At 40.8% G+C, this 23,674-nt stretch overlaps 1 protein-coding gene across 1 annotated transcript in view; it reads left to right on the top strand.

The window, feature by feature from the left end:
• The window catches only part of Smyd3 (SET and MYND domain containing 3), a 711,836-nt gene that overhangs the window by 597,283 nt on the left and 90,879 nt on the right, over positions 1-23,674 (top strand). Inside the window, exons 9-10 of the mRNA XM_026390740.2 lie at positions 6,252-6,339; positions 12,076-12,250. Of these exons, the coding sequence (XP_026246525.1) occupies positions 6,252-6,339; positions 12,076-12,250 (263 nt within the window). The remainder of the gene's footprint in view (positions 1-6,251; positions 6,340-12,075; positions 12,251-23,674) is intronic.

The raw sequence follows: 23,674 nt of genomic DNA, 5'->3' as shown, positions 1-23,674 counted from the left end.
CACCAAAATAGACTGGTACACCTGTGGTACAGAATAGAGGACACATAATTACAGTTATCTTATATTAGACAAAGGTGCCAAAAACATACATTGGAGAAAAGATAGCCTCTTCAATAAATGGTGGTGGGATAACTGGAAATTCATAAGCAACAACTCTCTTACCATGCATAGAACTTAACTCAAAGTGGATCAAGGACCTAGGAATTAAACCAGAGACCCTGCGTCTAATAGAAGAAAAAGTAGGCCCAAATTTCCATCATATCAGATTAGGCCCCTACTTCCTTAATAAGACTCCTATAGCGCAAGAATTAAAATCAAGAATTAATAAATGGAATGGATTCAAACTAAAAAGCTTCTTCTCAGCAAAAGAAATAATTAGTGAGGTGAATAGAGAGCCTACAGCTTGGGAGCAAATGTTTTACCACTTGCACATCAGATAGAGCACTAATCTCTAGGGTATATAAAGAACTCAAAAAGCTAAACACCAAAAAAACCAAATAACCCAGTCAGAAAATGGGCCGAGGAACTGAACTGACATTTCTCAGAAGGTAATATACAATCAGTCAACAAATATATGATAAAATGTTCAACATCTCTAGCTATTAGAGAAATGTAAACCAAAACTAATATTTTTATCTCACTCCAGTCAGAATGGCAGCTACTAAGAATACAAACAACAATAAGTTTTGGCGAGGATGTGGGGACAAAGGCACACTCATACATTGCTAGTGGGACTGCGCGAATTGGTGCAGCCAATCTGGAAAGCAGTATGGAAATTCCTTGGAAAACTTGGAATAGAACCACCATTTGACCCAGCTATCCCACTTCTCAGTTTATACTCAAAGGACTTAAAAACAGCATACTACAGGGACACAGCCACAATCAATGTTTATTGCAGCATTATTCACAATAGCTAAACTGTGGAACCAATCTAGATGCCCTTCAGTAGATGAATGGATAAAGAAATGTGGTATATATACACAATGGAATATTACTCAGCAATAAAAAAGAATAAAATCACGGCATTTGCAAGTACATGGATGGAGTTGGAGAATATAATGCTAAGTGAAGTTAGCCAATCCCGAAAAACCAAATGCCAAATGTTTTCTCTGATATAAAGAGGCTGATTTGTAGTGGGGTTGGGAAGGGGCGCATGGGAACTCTAGACAGGGCAAAGAGGAGGGAGGAGAAGGGAGTGAGCAAGGGGTGTAAAAACGATGGTGGAATGAGATGGATATCATTACCCTAAGTACATTGATGAAGACACGAATGATGTGAATATACTTTGTATACCACCAGAGATATGAACAATTGTGTTCTATATGTATAATATGAATTGTAATGCATTCTACTGTCATATATAACACAGTAGAATAAAATTTTTTAAAAAAAAGTAAGTATAAAATGAATGTTTTCAACCTTTTAAAGACAAACCACAAGACTGACCTGTTCAAGAATCTTTTACATTTGAATCTGAAATTCAAAGAGGTTTTTTTCCTAAAATAACTTTGACATGAAGTATAGCAAGTGTCTTTGATGTCTTTGGATAAGAAATAATGGAAACAAGTATATACATTTACTAATTTTATAACTCAGAGACTATGAAAAAGAACATATTAATTAACTCTTTTATTTGCATATTGAAAAGTAGAAGATTTAAATTATGTTTCCCTGAGTAATTGTTCTAGTTATGTGTACATGTCCTGCTCACATACATATGTAGCTGAATGTCCTCCTCCGGCTTGGTGTGGGGAGAGGTGAGACAGACCCCACCACAGGCAGAGATGTGAGGAGCCCCTGGGGTGGGGAGGTGGGACCTGAGTTTGCAAGGACATTTACCATAGAGGAGCACTCCAGGGAGCTGATGGTTGGCAGTGAGAGTAGCTTTGCCTAGCTACAGTTTGTTTCTGAGTGTTTGAAAGCAATTTCAAAGCCTGCTTGCTCTTCTGTTAAGTAAATAAAGGCTTAGGGTCAATCTCAAAGAACAGCTAATCAGATTATGTTCACTGGTAGCAGATTTAGTTGTGAATATAATTCCCATATGAAATTGTTCTGAGCCATGGGTTCACCCTGCTTGGTGGACAAATATGAGATTTGCCAGGAGACGACACGTTGTGGGATCTTACTGTCCTTTTTGAAGTGCTAGTGCCAGGAAGATCTTAGGGACCATAGTTAAAGATATTTTGAATTTATTTTTTTAATTGTTATTATTTTAGTTGTAGATGGACACAATAGCTTTATTTTATTTTATGTGGTGCTAAGAATGGAACCCAGGACCTCACACATGCTAGGCAAGCTCTCCACCACTGAGCCACAACCACAGCCCCATATTTTGAATTTATTAACTCAAAAGATACAGGTTTCACCTCTAAGTAAGCTCCAGAGAAAAACAAATGAAATTGCGTGAAAATAATCTTGTGGAGAGGCCATGGGCTTAGAGCCAGCCAACCTCTGGCAATTAGGCGCAGAAGGACATCTGGACCAGTTTTTTCTTAAGCTTCAGGACTATCTTGTACCTTATATGTAAGTTATAGGGATCAATTCACTCCAACAATATTGTGAGGAATAATTGAGATACATATGAGAGACCTCCAAGTAATTACCAAATATATGTTTTCTTCTTCCAGATTGATTCTATAGACATTTAGCTAGGCATTTGTTACACACGAAGCACTTTGCTAGGTATTTGGCAGAAGCAAAGAAGAATAAGGCCTATATTTAGCTTAGAGAGCTTACACTGAAGTGGGGAAGATAGGATTGCCTGTGACTGCAACCCACCAGCTCCGGCCACATTGGCCTCCATGCTGTTCTTGGAACATTTAGCTTGTTCCTGCCTTAGCACTGCACTCTGTCCCCTCTCCCCAGGCCTCTTATCTCCTACTCATTCACCTCCTGCAGAGCTATACTCACATATCATCTTCTCAGTGAGACTTTGCCTGATCACTCTGTTTACAAATTCGTGGATGCTATTAATCTTGATCCATCTTCCTCATTTGGTAGTTTTTCTTTGCCGTAATTAATATGATTGTGAGTGTGTGTGTATGTGTGTGTTTTCTGTCACCTGTGTTCCTTTTATCTCTTCAGTGTAAACACCATGACTGATTCTTTACTGCCCATCCCATTGCCTACAACAGTGCCTAGTAGGCTCTTAGTAAATGTTAATGAAATAAATGATCAAATTAACTAATTTCAATTACAGAGAGGGATATGTGTGAAATTCCAATGGTTAGAAGTAGTACAGAAGGTATGTTAGAGCCTGTATTTAGATTTTTGCTGCTGTTCTGTCAAATGATCTTGAATTTGGTGCTTAAACAATACAACTGTATTATTTTACATTTCTGTGGGCCAGAAGCCTGACACAAGTCTCACTGGGTCAGAATCAAGGTGTCAATGGGGCTGGCTTTCCTTTGAATAAGCAAGATTTTTTTCCTAGAGCCTAAGGTTTTGACTGCCAGTAACAAAATATAAAATGGAAACATTTAATTATGAATGACTGTGATTGTTGAGTAAGGAGAACAGGGTGATCAAATGGACACTAAATTGGCTTTGAGTGGGGATTCAGAGGGAGACTGATACCTCCTTTCTCAAAGACATTTGATTACCTTTGCCTTTCTATGTATAAAAAGCTAAGTATGGATTTAGAATTTCCTAGAAGTAAGATGTACTTATGGTATCTTTTTTAAAAACGACTTTATTGTGTTTTGTCTGTGTTTAGCACACAGGCATGGAGGCCATAAAGCCCAGGTTCATGGGCACACTCAACAACACTCACATCTCCTTATGGGTACAGCTACTGCCTCGCCTACTATTGGGATCTCACTTCTGTGGTTCTCAGTGACCTCAGTTTTTTTCTCCCCTGTCTCAATACACCTGAGGGATTTGTACCTCTCCACTAGCAACACAGACTTCCTCTGGCAGTGCTCTCACAGGGACCATTCTGTCCCCCCAGTAGGCACACTCAGGATCTCTAGGGAAATGCATGTAATATGAAAAATGTCCTCCTTCACCTTTCCTATCACCCCACACTGGCCATGATTCAACTTCCTAGGGTGGTTCTCCCTCCTGACTCCCATGCAGTCATGTGGACATGGAACATCTGGGTTGAATAGTGTCTGTTGAGCATTTCCTGCTTTTTGAGTAACTTATTTAAAGTAGTGTTGTTCATCAGAACTCCCCACAGTAACAGCACTGCCCAATATCTGTGCTGTCCAATGTGGTTATCATAACACTTGTAGCTGTTGAACTCTTGAAATGTGGCTGGGACAACTTAGGGGCTGGACTTTTTATTGTATTTAATGGGACTAACCTAAATGTAAATAGTAGGTTGGGGCCATAGCTCAGTGGTAAAGCACTTGCCTAGCATGTGTGAGGCATTAGGTTCGATCCTCAGCACCATATAAAAATAAATAAATAAAATAAAGGTATCATGTCCATCTACAACTAAAAAAATATTTTTAAAAAATGTAATAGCCACTTGTAGCTACTATGTTGGACAGTACAGCTTTCCGACTTTTTTGTTTCCAAGAATAAGACTTGCCGAACATGCTAAGGAGTTCATAATGATGTCTACAAGAAGTAGCCATGTATGTGACAGGAACACAGCCTTTCAGAGTCAAACAGACCTGGTTTTTAAGAGTTGGCTCCATGCTTGTGAGTTTGGGGCAAGTCACATAATCTCTCTGAATCTGGTTTTCAAATTTAGTGTACTATCAGGGAAGGGAATAGCAGATGCCCTCTGACCTGGTGGGGAAGAATATTTTACCTCTAAGTTGTTTGGAGTTAGTAAATGGTGGTAAAAATCAGATCTACCTTCTGTTGGTTTTATTTTTATTTTCTAACATTCTAAAGACTTGGTACCCTCTCATTGCCTGACCTGGGGTACCCTGTGCCCATTCCCCACCTGTGTAATTGCATCAAGAATGATCTTATATACATAAAAGAACTATGTGAAGATAAAATGGAACAATATTAGTAAAGTACTGGTACCATTACACATATTTTTTGGTCATTTACTGAACAGGTATTGATTGAACACCTGCCATATGCTCAGCACTGTGCTAGATACTGGAGATACAATGGTAAACAGAAAGATAGAGGACCTCCTTACCAAGGGGGAGAGTAGGCGTTTAATAAAAGCTCAAATTTTTGTTTTGATTGCTTTTTTAAGGAAGGTTGTTTGTTTTGTTTTTAGTTTTTATGGAACTTGGAGTTGGTTTACATGGATCTGGTTGTATGTATCTTCCTTTATCCTAGCTTGCTTGATAACAGACTTGATGAAAGTGCTATCTGAAGGCCCCCTAGCAAATAATTCTTTTTCTTACCTCTTTTCCCTTTAGGTTTTTTAAAAATCACAGTTTTATTAAGAGATAATCCACATATAATACAATTCACTAAGTTTAAAGCATGCAATTCAGTGGTTTTTCATCTTTCTACAGAGTTGTGCAATCAATATCACAGTCAATTTTAGAACATTTTTTTATTATCCCAAAAGGGAAAACTTACCCATTAGCAGTCACTCCCCAGTTCCTGCTCTGTCCTCACCTTATGCAACCACTAATCTACTTTCTGTTTCTGTGGATTTGCCTCTTTTGGACATTTCATATAAATGGAATTATACAACATATGGTCTTTTTTTGATTGCCTTCTTTTATTAGCATAATGTTTTCAAGGTCCATCCATATTGTAGCATGTAGTAGTCTCTCATTTATTTTATTGTTGGATAATATTCCATTGTATGAATATTTTATTTATTTATCCATCCATCAATTGATGGGAATTGGAATTGTTTCTACTTCAGCTTTTATGAACAATGTCACTGTGAATGTTTGTGCATGTATGTTTTCATTTCTCTTTGTTATAAATCTAGGAGTGGAATTGTTAATGTAGTAACTAACTGGTAATCTGGTAACTCTGTGTTTAATCTTTTGAGGACTGAAAAGACTGTTTTTCAAAGCTGTACCATTTTATATTGCCACAAGCAGTGTATGAGCCTTTCAGTTCTCTACACCCTTACTGATAGTTATTACCTGTTATCTTTTTGATTGTAACTGTTAGCAGGTGTAAAATAATATCTCACTGTGATTTTGATTTGTATTTCCCTGATGACTAATGATGTCATTAGTCATCAGGGACTTTTCTTGTGCTTGTAGGCCATTTGTATATCTTCTTTGGAGAAATGTCTGTGCAGTTATTTTCCCCATTTTTTAATTGGATTGTTTTTCCTTTGCTCTCTTTTAATTTGGCTTGATCAGGATGCTGATATGCTAACTGGCGATGAGCAAGTCTGGAAGGAAGTTCAAGAATCCCTGAAAAAAATTGAAGAACTGAAGGCACATTGGAGTATCCTTTCACCTGTGGATTGGATTAACTGTTGGCATTGCTTCTTTATTGTTGGAAGTGTGGTATTAATAAGGTCAAGAGCAGGATTTGAATTCTCCATAAGTTTCTTTCAGTTCCATGGCCATAAGCTGCATCTCTAACCCCAGCCAGCAATTTAGGTTAATGGCTGGGAAGGATCTGGTAATATCACCAGTTAAAGTAGGAGGGCAAATAGTAGTTTTTTTTTTTTTTTCGTATATAAGAGGTAACCAATTTCTAATTGCCTTCCTCCCATGGCCACCTTCATCTCTAGCAAAGAAAAGAATCCTTATAACTTAATGCCATTGACCCTCAGACTTAGAAGCTACATAATAAATCAGCCACAATGACAGCAGCAATAGGGAGTTGCTATATAATAAATTCTTACCATAAATAGTAAGCTCCATGAGTGGGTCAAAGTTCAGAGCAAAGGGAGATAGCATGTGACAGAGGTCCCCTGGGAAGTTCCATTGATGCTCTCCTGTGTAAAACATGTTCCAAATAAGGACAGGATCTGGATAGATAGCACCAGAGAGGGGGGGTACCTATTCCCAGTGGAAGATTTCACGTGAGCAAAAAATGTGACAAAGGAAAACCACAGATAAGAACAAGATTGAAGGTTGCAAAAAGATCAATGGCTGAATTGGGTTAATTATAATTCAGGTCCTGAGAAAATCTGCAAAAGAGTTTTTTAATCTACAAACAATGTTTTTTAAATAACTTAAAGAATAAGAAAGGTAAGTAGGTGGATGTTTCTACTTTGAAAGGTGAAATATTTCAGAAATCTATAGCCCAGTGAGTTTGTTAACAGTCTCATTAAAGAATCTATAATTGCTTACTAAAAGAACAGAATCACCTGCAATCACCAGTACATGGTATGGATTCATTAAGAGCAAGTTTTTTATCTAAATTTCATAAAGGACTTGAAAACAAGTAGTCAAGAAATTTATGCTAGGGCTGGGGATGTGGCTCAAGCGGTAGCGCACTCGCCTGGCATGCGTGCGGCCCGGGTTCGATCCTCAGCACCACATACCAACAAAGATGTTGTGTCTGCCGAGAACTAAAAAATAAATATTAAAAATTCTCTCTCTCTCTCTCTCTCTCTCTCTCTCTCTCTCTCTCTCTCCCCCCCCCCGCCTTCTCTCACTCTCTCTTTAAAAAAAAAAAAAAAGAAATTTATGCTAGATACTGACAGAATCCATGTAATAGGTATACTGAGAGAATGATGCTACCTGCGTCACTGTCATCCTGGAGTGCTTTGTTCCCATCTCAGTCCTCCTCAACCTTTGTTTCAGTGCCTTGAATGAAGATAACCGAACACAGGTTCATGAGCTATCCAAAGATGTGTAGATGGGAAAGACAACAGAGGTGCAATGATAGCATCAAGAGCCTAATCGATCCCTGAAAATCTGAATGGCATCTGAGCTTCAAAAGATTAAATTTGACAGGAGTATATGTAAACTCTTCTCTTTGGATCAAAAAGTTCAAGTGTATATATATGCAGAAAGCTTACAGCAGAAAATGTTAGGGGATTTTAGGCTCTGATAAACAGTGAATACTAATAAAATGTAGGAGTATGACCCAACCCTCCAAAAGACAACTTTGATTTTATGTATTCATAGAAATGTAGAGTATAAAATGAGAAAGGGGATAGCATTGGTCTGATCATATCTGTAATTTTATATTCAGTTTGGGATAGGACATATTATGAGGGATGCAGAAAAATGGAAATAAGCTCTGAGGAGCGGAAACAGAGCCAAGGTGGAATTTGAAACCCCATCTGGAGATGGAATGGAAGATACTGATTGGGAGAACAGCCAGCTCTGGGAACAAGGGGTCCACATTCATGGGTTCCAGGAGCTATTCCATTGCAGAGGTGGAGACCTGTTCTCTGAGGTCCAGTGCAGTGGGATCAGGTCCTCTGAATTACCCAACTATAGCCCAGTCTCAGCTGGACAGGTTTTACTGAAAACTGACTCTATGCCAGTGACCTTGCAAGTCATAATACACCTTATGATTCATGCTGAAGTTAGAAGACACAGCCCTGCATTCAAAACTGTCACACAAAGTGGAATAATAAACATGTAAATTAATTCATGCTATAGTTTGGGTATGTATCCCTCAAAGTTCCATCTGAAAAAGCTCAGTCCCCAGTGTGGCAGCAGTGGTAGGTGCTATGGACCTTTCAGAGGTGAACCTGTGAAAAGTTCTCAGGTCACTGTGGGCCTGCCTTTAAAAGAGGTTGTGGCACCCTGGTCTCTTAATCTCCATCTGCTTCCTGTCTCAGACATGAATGCTCACCTGTGGGTTTCTGCCATTGCCATCCCTCACCAACAGCCAACCAATGGAACTGCCCAGTCTTGGATGTGAACCTTCAGAACCATGAGTTAAAGTAAACCTGTCTTCACTTAATAAATAGTCTATGTCAGATATTTCATTATAGAGATACCAAAATGACTAATACAATACATATCACACACACACATACACATGCACACATATATATTTATAGGAGCAACAGCTGCACAGAAGTCAATTTTATAGAGGTTAAAGAAGGTTTCACAGAGCTATATCAAGGAGGAAGAGGTGGCACTCGCCAGGCCAGTTATGGAAGGGAGATTCCAATAGAGAGGAGAGTTATGCAGAAGCACAGAACAAAGAGGCATGCTGTGGAGAGATGGCCAGTTGTTCAGCGTGAGTGGAGAGGAACGTGGCAAGGCCTCCAATGCCATGCACAGGAGAAGAGAATTTCAAGGTGAGGGGACCCTGGGTGGTTTTACAAAGGACAGTAATATAATTAGGTAAGAGCTCTGTGGTCTGACAGTCTAAGAGTTTCAAGAGGTTGATTAATTCCCAAGTGAATTGACTTGGCTCCCTTTGCTGTTTTCCCCTAATCCTTTTATGATCATTTAAAAGTAAAAGGTATCTATCCTGCTTATTGGTGATCCATTTTCTTTAAATGGGCCACCTAGCCCTGCTTTGGTCCAGGGCTCACTGGAATAAAGTGACTTATAGTAAACACATAGATGCCAGAGACTAAATCCTTGAGCAAATACACATCACATTAACTTGGAGAAAAAGCCTCTTAAAGTTTAAGTTATTCTCTTTTTTTTCTCTCTTTTTTGCTCTCACTGGGGTATTTTCTAGGAAAGGTTTTGCCTCTCTTTGCCAGGAGATGATTGCCAGTGTTGTGGAGGGGAATTGACACACAGTTCTTCATAGCTCACAGGAAAATGCAGTGAGTGGATTGTCCTGTGAATGGCTACAGGACATCACATCTGGTTCCAGCTGCTAAGGCTTGTCACCTCAAACCTCTTTAGAATGAGTTGGAACACATAGAAATGAATAGGCAAATAACAATGGAGGTCATACAATACAATGTTAAAATAAGGTACAAGTCTCGCCACAGAAATGTCTAGTGTTGTATAAGAGACAATCATTCCTCCTGACAGTTCGTCAAATATCTAATCCTGGAATGAAAAGCCACAGAGGTTAGCCAGGCAATCTGTTATAAAATCAGTGCATTGCCTAAGATACGCTTCCCCCCCCCCGTCCCTGGGGGACACATTCAGCAAACTTTAAACATCCATGTCAGATGAATACAAAAGAAAATCACTAACTCATTTTTCTTCAATAAATATACCTCTTATGGGACCAGAGTCAACTCCTTAGAGCAGAACTTGTCCTAAAATAATAAGGGTATGACTTAAAGGGCCCTCAGCCAAGCTCTATCATGCTTTAAATTCCCACTGAGGAAGTCATGCCTCAGGGTAGGGTGTTCTGCCTCAGCTGAAAGGAAATATGTTTCCTGTGAGGGTTCATAAAGCTATTGGTGCCCACTCATACAAGTGGCTTGATTGGTTTGGTAAAAGCAGTTTCTAAAGTCTTGGGAAGCAGTGTCTGAAGCGTATGGACACTGGAAAGGTAGATTTTGCTAGAGAGGAATAAAGGAGTGTGTGCCCAGTGGGCTCTCTGTTCAGGGTGGGTCTTGCAGTGTCAGGATGTCAGAGAAGAGGGCTGGAGTTGGGGGCAAGGTTGGAGCACAGATGACTGGGTTGCCAAGAGACTGGATCCTGTGGGAATGGAGAGGTAGGAGTGGGGAAATTCCATCAAACTAGGTCCTTTGTCCCTTTTCCTTAACTCTAGTCTTGCTCAGAAATCTGAGAGAAAAGACAGAGGAATGCAATAATATCTGTGTAGCATTGTACATGCCAATAGGTGTTTTCCCTCTGTGTCCATAATGCATGGAGCTCTGTCCGGCTCATGGTAGCACACATGAAGAGTCTATTCAATTTATATACAGTATTTTATTAAATAATTATAATGATATTAGGCATTTCTATTTCTAGCCTATCTCAAAGCACTTGGACTTCTCAGAACCTCAAATATGACAGAACAAGCTTAGATTTGAATACAGCTTTATCGCTGATCAAAGGCTATGCCCTTTCTGCTATTTCTGAAATCTTCAAACATTTCCCCCAACTGGAATCCCAACATGAAAGCAGATGAATGCAGAGTTATGCTGGCTGAAGGTAGAATAGGGTTGGGAGAAGGGCCAATGCCAACATAATATCCTCCTCGGCTCTTCCAGGCCTAATGCAGCAACATAGCAGAGAAACTGTGAGAGGTCCCAGGGTCCCACAATCCCGCCTTCCGCTCTGCTCCTGAGCTAATTCACCTTGGAGAGATTCAAGGTTCGCTCAGTATACCACATCTTCCATCCTCTCGCTGCCTCTGATATTTTCTGACTGAAAAGATAAAGTTAAAAGCTGGTCACAGTGGCACATGCCTGAAGTCCCAGCTATTCAGGAGGCTGAGGCATGAGGATCACTTGAGCCCAGGAGTTCAAGATCAGCCTGGGCAACATAGCAGGACCCTCTACTCTTGAAAGAATGAATGAATGAATGAAAGAGAGAGAGAAAGTGAGGTCACACTGAGGCTCCATGAGGTTCAGTTGTTGACTCATGGTTAATCGGAAAGATGCTATTGCTCAGAAGCAGGTACTGGGTCTCTTGTCCTCATTAAAGATGCATTTCTCCTCACTTGGTTTATATGCATAAACCATGTTCTTAATGCTTTTATTTCATCAAATAAGAATAACTTTATTTGGTTAAGTTTAGGTTTGGGTCACTTTTGCTTTATAAGAAAAATAAATATAAATATAAGATACATTGGAAATTAATTTCTTTGCATTATTGCCCATAGCATGTGCCTATGAGTTGTGTGTTTTGTTTCATGAATGCCAAAGACTCACACAGCACAGAAGCACACATATGCTCCTCCTTTTGCAGAAGAAATCTCTTTAAATCTTCTTTAATTTCAAATCAACTTTTAAACAGAAGCTAACGAAGTAATACATAGTTATATATGGAACTAAATCTTAATCCAGTTTAATTAACAGCCTCATTCACTTCAGGACTAGTTAAAGAGAGTCCATGTTGGAGTGTGAAGAAAGAACTGTTCTTTGGCAATTTTAATCTTCCAAAGCATAGGCTTGGTTAGAAGATGGTTTGTTGATGTAAACAGAATTTACTTTGCTAAGATGCCACTTACATGTTTTTGTTTCTCAAGAATGTTTTCAGGCAGCTCATCTGTGTGAAATAATGGGCACTCCCTTCCCTCCTGCGCCTGGGCGCTCTTCATCCTTTTTGAGAGTCTCATGTTGCTTTCATTTTTTCTCTATGAAGACAATGAATCCTTAACTAAGGTTAATAACAGAGTGGGAACAGGTTCTGGCCATGTGCCAGGCGATCATAAGCAGCAACTCTGAACGGCTTCCTGATATCAACATCTACCAGCTGAAGGTGCTCGACTGCGCCATGGACGCCTGCATCAACCTCGGGCTGTTGGAAGAGGCACTCTTCTATGGGATTCGGACCATGGAGCCCTACCGGTGAGTCCCAGGGAGAGAGCCAGAGCACAAGCTAGAATATTTTTTCCGTTGGGCAAAGGATCAAGAATGTGGGGTCTGCTAGGTGTGGTGATGCACGCCTGTGATCCCAGTGGCTCAGGAAGCTGAGTCAGGATGATCACGAGTTCAAAGCCAACCTCAGCAAAGGTGAGGGGCTTAGCAACTCAGTGAGACCCTTTCTCTAAATAAAATACAGAATAGGCTAGGGGTGTGGCTCAGTGGTCAAGTGCCCCTGAGTTCAATACCTAGTACCAAAAAAAGAAAAAAAAAAAAAAGAGTGTGGATTCTATCTGATTGCCCCATTTCATATCAGGTGTTCCTAGCTACTTCTCAATGTATAACACCAAACCCCACTTTATTCATTCCTTTGTGCATTTGTGCGTTTGTAAAAGCTCCTGCTGTGTGTCAGTCATGGTGGTTGGACAGAGACTAAGTTAGACATCTTCAGTGTGGAGCAGATGATTATGGTACAGTGTGTGCTTGCAGTGACAGAGGCAAGCACAGGGTACCAGAGAGGAGCATATGGCTTGGGACATTGTGCTACTAGCCTTACCAAACACTGGTCCCAGTGAGGATGGCTGTTGTGGAACCCTGGGTCTGGCAATAATGATAGTCCTTTCCATTTTTCAGTCCTTATGTTTCCCAGAATGCTTTCACCTGAATCTTTCCCTCATAGCCACCTTATAATCCAGGCCTAAGAGCAGGGACACCACCCTGCTCAGGCTGTCATTGAGTCTAACAAAGCAACTGTCGGTTTAGCTCCTCCAGACTGAGGGGTGAGTGTTTTGCTCCCATAAGTTCTTGTAACTCAGAGGAGCTTTGGGAGGGAAGGCAGAGTTGGAGTCAAGGGCTGATGGGTTGGCTCTGGTGAGAGAGGTTCCAGTTTACCAGGGTTAAGAATACAAGTCTGAACGTGGGGACCAAGATCAGTCCAAGGAAATAGGGCACAGAAACATATGAACTATAATCTGAGGTTAGAGTAACCCAGTCTCCAGCACAGAACAAGGTCACTTTTAACAAGGTGCCTTGAAAGCGCTTGACACTAGGGCAGCGGCAGTCCCTGGAAAGCAGGGGTACCATTCTAGGAGGATGTTGAATTTCCTAGCTCTGCAGACCATGGAAACACAGTATTAGCCCAAGGGATCAAGTAGAAGGAACACCCAAGTCTAGACCTCTGCAACATGGAAAACAGGCAGAGGGGTGGCTCTAAGTGAAGCAGAAGGAGGGAGGGAGGCAGCACCCCATGCCATCCCTGTCCCCACTGGAAGAATCGCCTCAGGAGACAACAACTTGGGGTGGGGCACCATTGCCAGGATCTGTACTGGAGGAAAAGAAGCAAGTCCAGGGTCTAGGATATTCATGCAGACAAAGGTAGAAAGCCAGAAATGAAGCACTTGGTCAGAAAGCCAGACCTGGGCCAGGAGTTGGGGCAGGAAGAGAGGAACCTGAAGATGGCAAAGGCCCCATCAGCCAGGTGAACGGCAGAGGTCATAAGCCAGCTGAACCATTTGCTGTGGTACCAGCATGACCCTGAGGGAGTTTTCAGATTTTTGTAGGTGGTTTCCTTCACTGCCTTGTGGGTGAACAGCTTTGGAATCCAGACTGTGAGTCAGCTTTAATCAAACTTATAAGAGATTGCCTTGAGGGCTGAGACTGTAGACTTTCCCATGAGCAGTGAAATATCTATTCAGTATGATGAATCTTGTGGGTTCTCAGAAAATATGAATTGAATAGAGAGATAAAGCTTCATTCTCAGAGCCTTGGTGTTGCAATGTGAGGCAGATCGGGGATGGTTGGCGTTAACTCTCTGAACTCTTGGCCTAGGAAGCCAAACTGCTGCTGGGAGAGTGGATGGACTCCAGCCAGGAGCTGCAGACAGAAAGGCCTCCTTCCAGGCCGCCTCAGCAGCTGCTGGCCCCACATTCCTGGCAAGTGCTGCCGACCCTTCCTGCCCCATCTTCCCTTCCTTTTGAGTCCAGGCTGTTTTGCTCAGACCACACTGAAGCACAGCAATTTTAAATCAGTACACACTTACATAAAGAAGGCCACACACCTTCAAGGATGCCCATTCTGCACCTATTTTTGTATCCTAGCAAGCCTCCTGCAAAGCACCGACTTACCCCTTAATTAACTGGCAGTCTGACTGACCAACTTTTGAGTCAAAGAGGTCTTTCTTATAGAAAAGGCACAGTCCTCCAGAATATACGTACCCCATATGTTCGGAAAATGTTTGGGTATATTTTTTCTGGTGTTTGGCAGGTCACATTATCTCTGTAAATGTGAACTTTGTTCTTATGCTGGTGACAAATTCCCCAGCCTCCCCCAGTTTCTCTTCCCTGGGGCTTGTTAAGGAGTTGCTAAGCAGTGAGCTGCATTGATCCACTTCAAATGAATGAGAGTTGAACCATTTGCTGACAAAGTTGTAGACAAGGAAAAGACTATAAGCAATCCAGAACCAACAAAGAGAAACAGGAGCATTAGGTGCCCTCATATTTTGTCCTTTTACCTCTAGCTCAGGCAAAAATGAAAGTGAGGATTGTGCACAACCATTTGATGCCCTATACACGCTTTAACAGTCTTAGAATGTGAGCTAGGAATGTGGAAGCTGGCAGCTGGTGTTTGTCCCTCTTGTGTGCATAAGGGACTTTACATTATGTGCTGTCAACCATCTCCATGGGTGCCCTGCAGCTGGTTCAAGTGGGTGTTTTGCTCAACTTTCACCAAGGACGTGGACTGTTAGCTAGGCACGGGTTACCAAGAGGTGACTACATTGCCATCTGCTCTAACAGTTTTACAATGTTAATATACTGCTTCCAATACCTAGATTGAGGTCAATTCTCCAGCAAGCACTTTGTCACTCTGACCTTGGCTAAAGTTTAGCTGCTGATTTTAAAGGACATGGGGTCCATATTCCATTTCTATCCAAATCACTGCTCTCAGCACCCTTCCTGCTACTCTGTCATTTACTTTTACTCAATGGATTTTACTCAGGATTTTATGATACAATTTAATTCTTTATGTTTCAAAAAGCACGTTGGAAAATTCATGTACAACGAAATGTGTAGTCTTTAGTATTAGCTGATAATATGTCTTCTGAAAGTAACTGTATGTGTGTGTCCAATGTTGTATACAAGTATTGCTATGTCCTTTCACGTTAAACACACTAAACATAATGAAAATAATTTTAAGTTTTAATAACTTTTATTATAAAAAAGTTTAAGTCAGTCAAATCTTAATCATAAGATAGCTCAGGTTCTAAAAGCTTGCCAAAAAATGGTTTACTATGTGGAATGCATTTTCCTCCTAAAGATAGTATTATCTATCATGGGGAGTTCGTAGACCAGCTCAGGAACATCTACTCACCCTATAATATCACCAAGGTATGCTGTAAATTTCAAAAAGAGAGAGAGAGAAATACAAAAGCAAAACTGAGCACAAGTTGTTTTAAATGAAGTTGCATATTAGGTTTAGTACTAATTAAACTTGACTTTTCTAGGAACTGGAGAGTGGTAAGTAGATACAGAGGCTTTCTCGGGTAAGGGACTTTCAGTACGTTCTGCTTATTTTTGTTGTGAGAATAGTTGAAACTTCTAGGGAAGGGTATTTTCTAAAGGATAGTTTATAACACAGTAGCAAATGCCTAAAATGACTGGTTTATAAAGTGAAAAGGTTTATTTTGGCTCAGGGTTTTTGAGGTTTCATTCTATAATCAGTTGGCCCTGTTGGTTTCAGGCATGTGGCAAAGCAGACCATCATGGTGGGAGATTGTGACTGAGCAAATAGCAGTTCACCTCATGGCATTGGAGTGAATGAGGAGGAGAAATGGGCAGGTGCCCATAGTTCCCTTCAAGGACATGCTCCCAATACCAGGAGTTTACCCACTAAGCACCATCTGTTCAAGGTCCCACTGTCTTACTTAGTGTTACCTTGAGGACCAAGCCTTTAACCCCTGTGCCTTTGAGGGACTTTTTAGACGCAACTATACCAGATAAAGGTAAAAATCACTCTCATCCAGACTTTTTTCCCACTCCCTAAAAATAACCAATGCTATAAGTTTCTTTCCTGAAATTTTCTGTGAATGGCCAGTGTGAATATATTCTAAAACTCCACATGACTATATATATCTTCCATCTTTTCCTGGGAGAGAGAGAGAGAGAGAGAGAAAGTAATCCTAACATTTTTCAGGGTCTCTCAAAGAGCATAAACAATGGTTGTGTTTATAATATACTGTTATTTCTTTAAAGCCCCTATTTCCCTCCTTCTTTTTACTGTTCACCCAGCTATTCTCATACCCTCACAACTCTTCCCTTCAAAACTGTCCACTTCCTCCACCTTTCCATACTTTCTGCTTCTCCTCATCTTTGTGGTGGAAGACTTAGTCCCCAATCAATCTGTTAAATATGCCTAGTATGGTAGCAAGTAGGGGAGTAGGAATGAGAAGGAATAAAGAGAAGGAAAAGCTGAGAATTCTCCTTGTGGGCATAAAGAAGGGGGAAAATGGGATCATTCTCTAGCTCAAGTTTATAACTTGCTTTTTTCACTTTTCAGTAGGATGTAACTATTTATGTACCTCATTCTTTCTAACAGATATGTAATATTCTCTCTCATGAGTATATTATAATTTTATATCAATCCCTTTTGTTTCCACTCTTATTTGTTGTGTCAAACAATGCTATTAAATTAAATCACAAGCATCCCTATAGTGGAGTGTGGAAGTGTAGCTCAGTGGTAGAGCTCTTACCTAATATCTGCAAGGCCCCTGGCTTCACTCCCTAGCACCACATGCACCAAACAGACAAACAAATCCATGTACTTGTATCTTGTGTACCAATGTGACTGCATCCTTAGGGTAAGTCCATATGGTAGATTCCTAAATGTTAACTTGCTATATCATAAATTATACTCATCTTTAAATTTGGATAATTGTCACCAGATTGTTCCCCCCCACCATCACCAAAATGTCACTCCTCAAGAGAATGTGAGAAAGGATGACATCCATTGATGTCTTTATTTTAGCTGATCTTAATTTATTTCAAAATATATAAGAGCCTTCTCCTGCTTCTTGATCAAAGCCTGCAGAGAAGGGTGATATCAATATTGTCCTTAAATAGTATTTTTGTAGCCAAGTATGGTGGTGCACACCTGTAATCCCAGCTTCTTAGGAGGCTGAGACAGTAGGCCAGCCTGGGCAACTTAGCAAGACTCTGTCTCAAAATAAAAGGGGTAGGCATGTGGCTAAGTTGTTGAGCACCCCTTGGTTTAGTCCTCTCTAGTACTCCACCCACCCACTCAATAGTATTTTTGTGGCAAAAGGAAAGACATTTTTGTGAATTACCTAGAAATAAGCAGCCAAGAATAATGAAGGGACTTACTCAACTTGTGGCTGCATCTGTTAGTGGCGCTGTGATCAGAGAGGGAGGGGCACAGAGGAAACTGAACAAGTAAGATTTCATCTCAAATAGGTTTCTGTACTTTGCTGTTTGAAAAAAAAATGTAGCTGGTAGTTTGTGGACATGATATGTTTACAACTCAGGTGTTTATAACTCAGAGATTGCCAGTAATTATATGGCAGCTGCATCAGTTTTCATTTTGCCAGTAATTTTTTAACTTTTTCCCTGGAAGCTTTGGCAGATAAGTTGATAAAATGTAAGGTTTCATCACAGCAGAACATTCTACTACTGTTTTCAAGCTAGCTTTTCTTCCAAAGGCCTACAATTGCTCTTTTGTGGGTTTCTGTCATCAATCAATTTGACTTCCTAGTACACGAGCCAGCAGAACTTGCCAGGTGCACCTTGGAGTGGGGAGACCTGGACGAGGGATGCATGCAGTCACGCACGCAGTACTCTCGGCTGCTCAGCTCTCCCTGCTGCACCACTGTGGTTAGATTGCTTTCTGAGGATTCTCATGTCTGGATATCTGTCTCTGAAGCTCATTTCTAGGGGACAGGAGGGGTCCTTAACTGTTGTTCCTAGTTTAAAACTTTCCTAGTCCAGACTCATGGAGCAGGACCTAGAGAATGAACCGCAGTCATTCTCTACCCAAGAGAGGAAATAGCACCTGAACTTCATCCAGCATTCTTCACTCATGTTGTCATTTATCTTTCTTGGTGAGGTTTACAGAATTATTTTACCCAATGTTTATTGATGTGGACAATAATCCTTTAGCTACTTTATCATTTTTTCCACATTATAGTTTTCAATTGAAGTATCTTTGGTGGCAGAACCTCCATACCAGAGTTTGAGCTGTGTGTGTGTGTGTGTGTGTGTGTGTGTGTGTGTAATACTGGTTACTTGGTATATCTAATCAGGACCTCTTTCTATTTGCTGTCAATTTTGTAAGCTTGGTTTCTTAGCCACAGCCCCTTGTCTTGACACTGGGGCAATGACTGTGTCTTGCACAGCAGTGGGACAAGGAGTTCAGCAAGGCTCAAGAATTTTCAGTCTTTAATACATGGCCATTTAATTTAATTCCGAAGGGTAAGAGAGATTCTTGATTCAGAATCTAGAAATACAACAAATGCAAGCATCAAAGGAGAAGAGAGGAGCCAGGAGGAGGAGAAAGAGGGAGAAAGGGATGACAGTGACAATGACTACAATTCAGTTGCATAAGTAATATTAAACCACTACCCTGAACTCAGACCTGATTACTTGTGTTTTACTAGTAGGGATGATCTAGAGCTCATAGAAGGCTTTTGAGAAAGGGTGAGGGAGAGTATTATAAGCAATTCCTCTGGCTGCACTTGTCTTAGGAAAATAGAAGAAAAAAGACCCTCATTCTCCAGCAATCCACTCCTTGAAAAGTATCCTGCTTCCTTTAGCCCTAATCACCTTGCTTGAGATGCTATGTAGTCATTTGGGCAATAACTGGTGTCTACCTGTGCTGGGTGTTTCAAGCCTTGAACTAGCAGCATGAAAATGACCCAGCTTTGTGGTCTTTGTTGGAAGAGAAATCAAGGATAGTCTGTGCATGGAAAGCCTAAGGCTTTGCCCTCCAATTCCTCTGAGAAAAAAGGGGTAGATTTCCACCACCCTACTTATTCTGAATGTGGTAGCCTTCTCCTATGGGCTGCTGAATGAGTAAGATTTCATCTCAAATAGGTTTCTCTACTTTGCTGCTAGAAATGCTTTTCATCAAATGCTTCACATTCTTGCAGAGCTCTGGGTGACAGCAGACTGGTGTAGGTCATCTGGAAGCTTCATAGACATAGGCTTAGTACAGTAGCTATTTCCTATCTGAATTATGAATGATGAAACAAAATGACTGGGCACTGCTGATGTATGTATGGAAAGGGAAGGTGACACATATCACCACCACTGTGCTGAGGAATGTGGATAGAACCTGCCCCTTCACCTCCTGGAGCTCACAACTCCATGGTGTTTGTTGTTTCTGGCTCCTGGAAGATGACTCCCCAAGCATCTTTCAGAGGAACCCACCTTCTGCCTCACTCTGGATCATGTTACAAAATCCTCTACGAACTTTATTCTTTATTCCACTAACTCCCCTGTGCCAGGTGTACTGGATAAATATATAGACCATAACCACTTTCTTTTCAGACAGGAAAGTTAAGAAGCTGTTTGTTCCTTCCTTCCCTGGTCATATTATTGGTTACACTTTGAACTTGTCTTCTTGCCCCAAGTCTGTGTGTGTGTGTGTCTTTAGGAAATCATATATCTGTAGGAATCCTAATATTATCTGTGTTCAAAAAGTAGAAGAGGCTTTTTATATAGGCCTTGGCTAGTAGGAGACATTGGTGTGCCAATGCCTACTGATCTTCCATGTTACTGCATGGCCTTCTGGATGTACAACATCATGACTGATTCGACTCTTTTTTGTGTGTTCACCAGCATATATGAGCAATGTATGTACTCTGTTAACCGACCTCTAGTCTTCCTATTTATTTAGGGGGGAAAAAAGGCATTTCCAGGTCCCAGGAAGCACCTACCTACCTTTGGGTCATCATCAAATAATGAAAAACAGAGCTTCTTATACCAAATCAGGATTAATAGGCTCACATCATTGCCTCTTTCTGTTAAGCTTAAATAAGACCACAAACTACATCAGGATCCCCATGCTGGGTGACACCCCTTCTTCCAGGGGCATATCCATGGGATATAGTTACCCTGTACACAAATGACACTATCTTTATGGTGATCCCACCACATCTCTGAACAGAGCCCTGTCCACACCGCTTCTGCCCACTCATTAAACAAAGAAATACATTGTGTCTTCATGGACTACCTGGCCACCAAATAGTTGCTTTTGTTTTTGTTTTGCTCTGTTTTGTTTTGAAATGCAGTTTAAAGGCCCTTCCAAAATCATATTCCCTTATCTACTAGAAAGTACCTGGGCAAGCTGCTTGTAAGATCTGGTAAGAAGTGTACCAACCAGCATCAAGGTCTAGGGACATCAGTGCCATTGGGCTCATATTCTGGTCCATATGCTTCACTAACCTCTACTGAAAGTCAGAGGATACCCTGGAGCCCCTTCAAAATAGTTGGAAATCTTCAACATCTCTCTCTCTCTCTCTCTCTCTCTTTTTAATAATATGCAAGTCTCCTTCACCAAATCCTGCTCCTTCTGACCTTCTAAGCCCCTCCTTCAATCCTAAAGCTCTCCCTTAATGAACATTATCATGGGGAAATGTTGGACTCCCCATGACAGCATGACTCATTCTAGCAATTAGTCTGCTGGACCAGGAGCAGAGCTGCTAGAATCTGTCTCCTTTTGGATAACTCCCTAGTGCAAGTTTTTTTTCCAACCTGGAGGGACTCAGTCCTGTGTCTCCCTTAGTAACATATCCAAGGAAGGCAGAAGATTCTACCTATAGCTTTCACACAGTCAGTGGATGTTCATGCTATTAGGTTACCTTTTCTTAAACTCTAGTGCTTCAGATGCTGGCTCCAGGAACTCTCTACAGAATCCAGTTGTTTTTCTGTCTGGCCTATCCTCTTTGGATATCTTTTATTCAGGTTCTCGTTCTTTTCCTATGCTCACTACGTACACTGTAGATCCTCCCTCCCTGGGACACGGATGTCCAATCCTTTTAACTCCAAATCCCATAGCCATGGAGCAACCTATCCATTTCCAACCTACAATGGCTCCTGAGCTACCAAGCCAGGTCAGGACACAGGAAATACCAACTCCCAGTAAACAACTTCACTGTTGAGCAAGGAAGAAGCCACTCTTCCTCCTTGGTGCTAGGTTATCTGCATAGGAAAATATTGACTTTTTTATGTAAATGAGCAGCACATTTTCTCTGAAAAATGACGTCTAGTCTTCCTATTTATAAAAATAAAAGCAAAATTTTAAAAATTTAAAAATTTTTTCCACTCCAGCTCACTTTTTCTTTTATACTTTCACAAGCTATCACTGAACACTTTGGCTTTTCTGACAGAAAGTCTTCAGTTTCTTATTACAACAAACTATACCCTAAGCAGCAGGATATCAGATCATAGGGAATCTTTTGGAATATATTTAATATCTCCTGCGCCTTCAACTACAAAATGACTCTCTTTTCCTTTTTTCACCTTTTGGAAGAGAAAATAAGAAGGAAAAATTCCATTTTCCCCTGTAGAGAACCAACAGAAAATCATACAGGACTGAGATATGGAAAATAATGGATGTGATTTTGAAAGACTTAAAAAATAATTGATTAAAAGACGTTGGAAGCCAGGCGTGGTGGTGCACGCCTGTAATCCCAGTGGCTTGGGGGACTGAAACAGGAGGATTGTGAGTTCAAAGCCAGCCTCAGCAATTTAGTGAATCCCTAAGTAACTCAGTGAGACCCTGTCTCTAAATAAAATACAAAAAATGGCATGGGATGAGGCTCAATGGTTAAGCACCCGTGGATTAACTTCCTAGTACCAAGAAAGAAAAAAAAAAAGATATTGGAGAGCTAGGGATGTAGCTCAGTGGTGGAGGACATGCTTTGTATGTGTAAGGCCTAGGGTCCAATCTCCAGGCAAACAAAATGCTTTAATTTCATATAAAATACATACTTTGTGAATTTAATCACATTTAGATGCTATTTGTATATTTCAAGTGAAGTCCTTGGTGGGTTTTCAGAAATTCTCTAAAGATAGTTGAATGAACCATCAATTAAATTGCATAAGTAAAACTGATTTATCCAGCCTCATAAATCTGATCCTTTGTAGAGAATGGCGATAGTATTTGCAAAGAACAGCAAGAGGTTCTTGAAAGAAATGAAAAATGGTGAATAAATGTCTCCCCAAATTAGGTTTCCTAGTTTTCAAGACAGCCATGTTATTTTGAGCAAGAAAAATATCCTCTGACCTACTTAGTAGAAAGCTATTGAGCTTGTGAAAGCATACTGATTGGAAAAACAGGTAATATTCTCTTTGTTCAATATATTCCAGGGAGGTGACCCAACAGGTATTAAGAAATAGAGCAGGAGGCTGCAGCCCTCAAATACAGAGAGGGTGGGGGCTCAGGGAGCAGTGAGGAAAGTGGAGACAGCATCCGCTCTGCAAAGAGTGAAATGGATGATGGAATTGCTCTTGCCACACAAAGGACACCAATCATACTAACACTGCCCTTCAGAATTAAAGAGGAACAAATCTGCTCTCACTTATAATGGGAAATATCACCGTAATGTCCTCCCCAAATAAGATAAATCGGGTTCAACAATCATAAAAGCATCTGCCAGCTATTTGTTAGCATCACCTTTCTAGAGAAATAGGTGAAAGGACTTTAAGAACTCTCCTTTGCCTTTCAACTTTCTTAAACTGAAAAGTAATTGCTGTTATTTATTAAGAGCCTGCTGCAATCCAGGTAACTTGTTCATCTTCTAATTCTCACAGCTGTAGAGAGGCTGAAGTTAGCCTGTCCTGTCTTCTAGATGAGGAAGCTGAGGACTTGCTCCCTTCACACTAGAGTCACGGTTTAAATCCAGGCTTCAGGTCCATTTATTTTATTTTGGTTATAATTCTTTAAAAAAAAATGAGTCAAGACTGTTAACTGCACTGCAGAAAGCTGTAGTGGTCTCTCTCTTACTACATATCAAGATTCTTTTCATTACAAGTGACAGAATTCCAGCTCAGAGTGTCTACACACAGAAGGGAGTTTGCTGCCCACACAGCTGCACAGCCAGGCATAGATCTGGAGGGACAGAATCCAGGGAAGCAGTCTGTTTCTCCCCTGCCCCCTTCTTGTCTCCCTCTCCCTGGATCCCTCTTTCTACTCGGTTTGTTCCTCATTGTTTTCCTCCTCTCTCCCACAATCTTCTCCAAAATGTGGTAGGGAAGATGGCTTCTAGCAGCCCTTAGTTTACATCTTTTTAAATTTATAGCAAAATAAAATGTTCTGTTCCCTCCAGTAGCATACGTTTGGAATGGGGGCAGTTCTTCAGAAGCTTGAGATTAAGTGGATGCTGGACAAACCCAAGGA

This window comes from Urocitellus parryii, chromosome 9, assembly GCF_045843805.1.
Source record: "Urocitellus parryii isolate mUroPar1 chromosome 9, mUroPar1.hap1, whole genome shotgun sequence".
In the NCBI taxonomy this organism is placed as follows: domain Eukaryota; kingdom Metazoa; phylum Chordata; class Mammalia; order Rodentia; family Sciuridae; genus Urocitellus; species Urocitellus parryii.
This window is presented reverse-complemented; position numbering and strand designations above follow the sequence as displayed.